Raw genomic sequence first — 7,400 nt, forward strand, 5'->3', positions numbered from 1 at the left:
TAATCATCAAAATTAAACGAAATAAACATTTGAAATATATGAGTTTGTATGTAATGTATGAATATAATATACAAGTTTCACTTTTTAAATGGAATTACTGAAATCAATCTACTTTTTCATGATATTCTAATTTTATGACCAGCACCTGTAATTGTCACAAGACTTGTTAATTTAATTTCCCTTTGGGATTAATAAAGTATTTTTGAATTGAATTTGAATTTGAAGACTTCACTAAATAGGCTCAGATATTTAAGCAAAATGAGAAATGGTAGAAACTCAAGCTGTCACAAACTGACGGGCTAGAGCAAATGAAATTTAAATTTTATCTTGGGGGCCAGATCTGGCCCACAGGCCTTTAGTTTGACACATGCACTAACCCTGACATCTGTACTGTGACGGTTCCAGACAAATACATGTCTTGTGTTACACCACTAATGATGTTGTGAATTGTTTAATTTATTTTGGTTTATCTGAGATGCAAATATATGTTTATGTTGAAAGTTGGGAGTTATGTTCTTAAGATATTTGAGATCATATTCATAAGATCTTTGAGATCTTAAGAAGCCTAAAACTAAGAAGACTGAAGCTAACACTAGCCATGCTAGCCACAGAAATGGCTTATCACCACAGATCAGATCATTGTAAGCAGTGGTGCCTGCAGCTGTATGGCTGTACGCACTGTGCGTACCTTGAGATTTTGAGGGTTTAATATTTAAATTTTGTGTCAAATCGTCCTGTAAGCTAAATGTGCAGTGAAGCTAGTTAAAAATGAGTAAGCGGACTTTGAAACAATTAAATCTCGTCGAAACGTTTGCTAAAAGGAGTAGAAATGAAGCAAACGTCTCTGTGCCTACACCTCCTCTGGATGTCACAGACACAGCGTCTGAGCCGGGGAATCTCCCTCCTCCCACGGATCACGCGGTCAAAGCTTCTCTGCCTCCACCTCCGCAGCTACAACCCTCCCACAGGAGCCCAGCCACAGCCAGCGGCTCACAGCCCCAGGTAACCGCTAGCCTCTTGGTTACTGACTTGTCAGACATTGGTGCAATCAAAGCAGATGAGCTTAAAACAGCCACAGATTCAATGAAACTTACTGTCCTGCAAAACTGATTCATACCCCCCAGAAACTGGGTAGGCCCGTCACGGATGATATTTGTGAATCACAGAAAAATCCTAGATGAGTTTTTCAATGAAAGTGTATATCATACACTGAGGTACAGCATATCACAGGATGGGTTGTTTTGTGTGTCCTGTATGCTTTTTTCATCTGGTGACATGATTCTCCGAACTAAGCCATTGAATGACTGAAGTAACAGCAAGACAATTGTCACTAAGCACCTAGCCACGCAAGCCCACCAGAGTGCCCAGTTACGTGCTTCAGATTTTCTGCGTGTCTGCTCAGGGGAGATGCAGCCTATTTGTGGAGCATTAGATCGCGCCTATCAAGAAATGCTGGAATGAAACAAGTACGGCCTCAAAGCAATTATTGACCTTACTGCCATTTTTGGAAAGCAAAATGTACCTCCTAGAGGTCACACTGATGCATGAAGCAATTTCAATGCATTTCTTAAGTATCGTGCAGACGATGATGCAAACCTAAAACAGTATCTGCAACTTGCACCTTCAAATGCAACTTATTGTAGACATCAAGTACAAAACAAAAAAATTGACTTATGTGGGAAACAAATTCAGAACACCATTCATGAAAAATGCAAAAGAGCCAAATGGTTTTCTGTCCTGTCATATGAAACAGCTGATATCAGCAGTTCAGAACAGATCTCACTTTTGGTCCGCTATGTGGATTGTGACTCTGGAAACTTTACCATTCGTGAGGACTTTTTGTGCGTCATTTCTACTGCTGACACCACAGGTGGAACCTTAACAAAGACTATACTAAACAAGCTAGATGACTTTAAACTACAACCAGGCAATATTGTAGGACAAGGATATGATGGCGCTGGGAACATGAGTGGTAAGGTGCAAGGCGTTCAAGCTCGCATTAAACAGTTGTATCCATCCGCCACCTATGTCCACTGCAGAAACCATGCACTTAACTTGGCAATTGTGCATTCAACGCACATCCCACTGGTTCGAAATGCAATCACTACGGTCCAAGATATTGTGTCTTTCATCACAGCCTCACCAAAACGAATGCACCTCTTTTTGGATAACAGTAGCACACATCAGCGTTTGCAACAGTTTTCAGCCACACGTTGGTTTCAACATGATGCGTGCATTTCTACTGTCATAAAAAACTATGAGTACATGTATCTGAGTATGGATCAACTAAAGACTGAAGGGGACCAGAAAAGCTGCAGCACTGCGATGTCACTGAGCAGAGCAATGGACTCATTTGATTTTATTATCAGTATTGTTGTTGTGCAGAGTTTATTGCAATATCTAACACCTCTTAGCAACAGTCTGCAAAACCTAGCCTGTGATTTACCAACTGCTGCTGGTAATGCCAGCACATTAGTGACACTGCTTCAAAAAAAGAGGGGAGACGACTTATTTGAAAAACTGTGGAATTAAAGTTGTGATGTGACCACCAAAGTAGACACAAGTCCATCGGTGCCTCAGATAGTGTCTGTGCAGACAAAGAGATCAAATATGCATGCACCAACCCCACAGGAATATTGGCAACTCAATCTACTTCTTCCATTCATTGATCATCTTATCTCAGAAGTGAGAGACCAAGTGTGTCTGGCACTCTCACGAATGAAAGGCCAGTATCTTCTACCAGATAAACTGTCAGAATTATCTGACACAGTTTGGCAAGAGATAAAAAATGAGTATGGGACACTAATGCCCAATTTGGATAACGCAGATGCTGAGCTGGAGCTGTGGAGGCAGGCTAATGATAAAAACAACAACAGCGAGATTTGCCAAGTTTTAAAGGACACAGTGGACTTCTTTCCAAATGTACATACAGTACTAAAAGTTCTCCTGACTATGCTAGTGTCTACTGCCTCAGCAGAGCGGACCTTCAGCACACTGAGGCGCCTTAAAATGTATCTACGCAACACAATGTCGGACACCAGGCTCACTGGTCTTGCCCTGATGAACATTTACCCCGAAATCAACATCGACGGCAAGGAGGTGCTAAGGCAGTTTGATTTGACTGTCAGGAGGAGAGTTCACTTCAAATAGGTAGGCTTTGTTTTCCTTTTTTATTATTTAGTTTCATTTGTAACAAATAGGCTATGTAGATATATATTTGTGTGTGTGTGTTGCATTGTGCGTGTTAGCCCTTGTGCAAGTCAGATGTGCTGGTCTTGTGTGCTACGCACATGATGCACGTTGGGGTTGTGTTTGTGTTTGTGTGGGTCAGGTGCAGTGATGGTTTTGTGTGTACCCTCTGATAAAATCCTGCAGGCGCCCCTGATTGTAAAGATACTTCTATGGCTGTTCGGAAAGAAAGACTGAGGATGTTAGACCCGAGACACATAGCAAAAATCTGCAAGGTTAAAGGGATTTCATGTGCAGTCACAGGGCTCGTCAGTCTGTGATCAAAATGAGAAGAGAAGCTGACAGCAACATCACAGAGGCTGCTGTACCATCTGTGTCCAGCACACCAAAAGGAAAAGCTAATATCCAGAACACTGCACTGCTTCAGACCGTCAAAGCACAGACAAATGGCGCAACAGGAACAAAAACTGTAAGTTGTCTGTTAGATGGAGGCAGCCGGAGGTGGTTCCTTCGTGAGGATGTTAAAGATCTGAGACCCCCGGTGATAAGACGAGAACGTCTGATTTGCCACATATTCGGGTCATCTCTAATCTTGTCATCACACAACACAACACTGTGAAAGCTTCACTGGAAAAATATGTAGAACTGACAGCAAAGATTACAGCTTGAGCCAGTGGAAACCCCTCAAGTGTGTACTGCTGTGATAAAGGCACCTGAGGAGCCTCTTCAACGAGAATTACAGAAGGGTCTTCGGCTTGCAGATTTTCCCCACAAAGGTACTCATGATTTAGAGCGGATGATAAGAAGAGCCAACTATTACTGACAGATTGGGTCCAGAAGGATTCGAAGAATAACAGAATCATTGGTGGCTGGTTTGAGAGTCAGTTGCAGATCCTGATGTCACTGACAGTCTCATTGCAGAATACATAAAGATTTACACTGGTACAGCACAAAATGAAGCACTTATATGAAAAAAATTACTTTAAAAAAATTAACCTATTATCACTGTGTCATTAACTATTTCACAAAAAATAAAAATAAAAAAGCAAAAGCAACATGTAAAAACTAAGAAGGTAAGTAGCAACCAGATGCTGCTAATCAAATACATTTAACTGATTTTTAGTAAGTTTGAGCTTTTTTTTAAAAAAAATAAAAAATTAAAACTGATTTATTAGCAAAAAGCTGACGAGGCAGCAAGCAAAACAAAACCTTACATGTGAACACGAGGAGCAGGACAAAATTGTGCCACGAACAAGATACATAACAAGAACCAGCGAGTAATGGAAGCAGAAGAAGAGAAACAACAAAAGCTGCGACAATGTGCTGCACAGATAAAAATCAATACACACTCAAAACATAAAAAAGACGAAAAACAACAATATAAACAATGAAACGCTGTGACGGAGGTAAGAGCAAAAGTCTCAACATGTGTTAAAAGCCAAAGAGTAAAAATGTGTTTTAAGAAGAGTTTTAAAAGTGGACAATAAAGGGGCACTTCTAATATGTGACGGCAAATCGTTACATAATTTTTGAGCGGCAACACTAAAAGCTTTGAACTGAGGGCAGGTGAATAGTGGCACAGGAAAGTCATGACAAAAGCAGGAGTGACAAGAAACACAGAAGCACAACAGTGACAAACACACAAATAACTCACTCAAATTGTGACAAGGTATGTGTTAACACAATGGCAAGGAGAAGACATCAGCAGATTCAGGTTAGCAACTGTCGTTGTTTTCCAATCATTTTTACTGAAGCAGGTTTTTTTTTATGAAACTCACCATCCATTTGTCCAGAGACAGAGCAAATGCCAGATAACCATCAGCGGGTCCACTCACTTCAAACATCACACTTTCATCTGACTCACTAGGTGTAAAAGACAGGAAGAAGCAGTGGGGATCCGACCGAGGATCACAGTCCACGGGGTCTCTGAGACAGGACTTATTGACACCACATCCCACTGAACTGAACTGAGGGGCGAGAAGAAAACACTTTGTTGGCTTTCATGTAGCTGACGGGATTTTTCTGAACGATGGTAACACTGTGACTTTGGATCGTCCCATTAAAGACAACAAATGGGAACTATTGGAGCCGCTCATGGATTCGCCCACGAATATCTTATAAAACAATCAAAGTGTTTCAGGGAGGAATTTCTAAATATCACAAATCAGACTTGTTTCATATCAGTTAAGGTACTTTTGACATTTCAGTTAGCCTCATAGACATAATCATTTTTAAACAAGCTTTATTAATAAGGGAATATTTTTGCTATATCAATCCGAACATAAAAACGCCATTTAGCTAATGGTCATTTAATACTAAGTCAGAATTCACACTACTGGTTTCCTGTTTATAGCTTTTTGTCTGTGTTTCTTGTAACCAAACAGCTATTGCATTTTAACAATTCATAAATTAAAAGTTCAGCTCAATTAGGAATGATGTGCTATAACTTTTAGTAATTGTAACTTTGAATTATTTACCATGTTTACAAATACTTTCTTCATAGAAATACTTTGAGATCTCTTAAGTTCCTTCAGAAACAGTGTTCTCTGAAACCTGCTTCAGCAAACTGTCTGCCCCCCCCCCATTTTGCTGCTATTACCTTTTAACTACTCTCTTCTTAATTTAAGGCTTTTATCCACATTGTTATTATAACGTTTAACTATATTTCTGTTAATTGTAGCTTTTAGCAACAGTTTTGCTTTTTTTTTAGCTTTTAGCTACTGTGTTCTAATTTTTGCTTTTAGTAGCTGTTTTGCTAAATTTAGCATTTTTTCTGTGTTTTGCTAATGTTAGCATTTCACTATGGCTTTGCTTGTTTTTGCTTTTGATAATGTTAGCTTGTACTTAAAGTTTTACTGATTTTAGCATTTTTTAAAGATTTTGCTGTTATCTTTTTACTACAGTTTTGCTCATTTTTAGCTTTTTGTCATTGTTTGCTAATTCTTGCTTTTTGTTATGGTTTTGCTAGTGTTAACTTTCAGTATTTTTTTACTTTGGCTAAATTTTTTGTCATTTTTGCTTTTAGTTTTAATTTTGTTCATTTTAGTTTTTAGCTACAGCATTGCTAATTTTAGCTTTAAATTATGGTTTTGCTGATTTTAGCTTTTGTTTGTGTTAAAACAAACAAAAGCTAAAACAGCAAAATGATTTTAACAATCCGGCTAACAATTCATTCCTCAGCACTCCACATTAATTCTGCATACTTGCAGAAACTTCAGTTTCTCTAGAATCTGCATGACAGTTAGCGTCAATGTGATGTTTCTAGCATATCGTTAAAAACACTAAATTGAACATCTTTTTAATTGTGATTGTTTGATTTGTCAGACACTGACTGGAGCAGACAAAGTGGTGACGCTGCAAGTTTGTGCAGAAGTGGTTGGAGAAGCAGTTGCTCCTCTCAAAGACACCACAGGCCCTGCAATCCGAACCCAGTACACCTTATACTCCTGCACCACTGTCACACTGCAGCAACAAACCAAACACAAGGGAGACAAGATACACTGTGAGGTACTGTATACAAGCAATAATGTCAATATAAGAAGGAGTGAAACAGCAGGAGAAATATTAAGAACTAGCCTCAACACCGTCATCATAATCATAAACCTGTCCTACAATCTTTGTCAGGAACATCTGAGGGTGAACATATTCTCAAACATAAAGGGCTTTAAACAGAATCATAACATGTACTCACAGAAACTGGACTCTTGAAGGAGTATTTCTTGGAGACACCCACACTGCCTGAATGTGAGTTTTTCTCGAGCTGTCTTTGTGGCTCAGTGCAGATCCCTTTTAATGACACAGAACAGCCACAGAAAGCATAAAATTTTCTCCCAGCTAAGGTCACACAATGAAGCTGGTTGCTTCTTAACTGCTGCAATATACAGAAACGATACTTAAAAGTAGAATATGTCAGACAGGAAGATTTTACACATCTTTGTTTGAGCAAATATTTTATCATCCAGTTGTTGTTGTTTTTTTCAGTCTCCGCAGTAAGTCGGACTACAACTGTTGGAACTGGACGTCCAGATCCAACAGATCAACACTGTGTCAAAGGTAGCGTTTCAACTGATCCCATGCATTTTTTTTCATGGAAGAGAGATCAGGGGGCCTGGCTGAGGACATCACCAGGCACTTTTTTTCTCTCTGCTCCTGGTGGAAGGCGGACGTGTTTCTTTTCTCTCTGTCTCTCTGACTCCTGTACTGCCCCCCCA

At 39.5% G+C, this 7,400-nt stretch overlaps 1 protein-coding gene across 1 annotated transcript in view; it reads right to left on the bottom strand.

The window, feature by feature from the left end:
* The window catches only part of frrs1b (ferric-chelate reductase 1b), a 22,063-nt gene that overhangs the window by 11,619 nt on the left and 3,044 nt on the right, over positions 1–7,400 (bottom strand). Inside the window, exons 3-5 of the mRNA XM_017414066.2 lie at positions 6,881–6,975; positions 6,522–6,651; positions 4,968–5,156 (exon numbers count right to left, since the gene is read on the bottom strand). Coding sequence (XP_017269555.1) covers positions 4,968–5,156; positions 6,522–6,651; positions 6,881–6,975 — 414 coding nt within the window. The remainder of the gene's footprint in view (positions 1–4,967; positions 5,157–6,521; positions 6,652–6,880; positions 6,976–7,400) is intronic.

The sequence above is a fragment of the Kryptolebias marmoratus genome, linkage group LG21, assembly GCF_001649575.2.
Source record: "Kryptolebias marmoratus isolate JLee-2015 linkage group LG21, ASM164957v2, whole genome shotgun sequence".
Classification (NCBI taxonomy): Eukaryota; Metazoa; Chordata; class Actinopteri; order Cyprinodontiformes; family Rivulidae; genus Kryptolebias; species Kryptolebias marmoratus.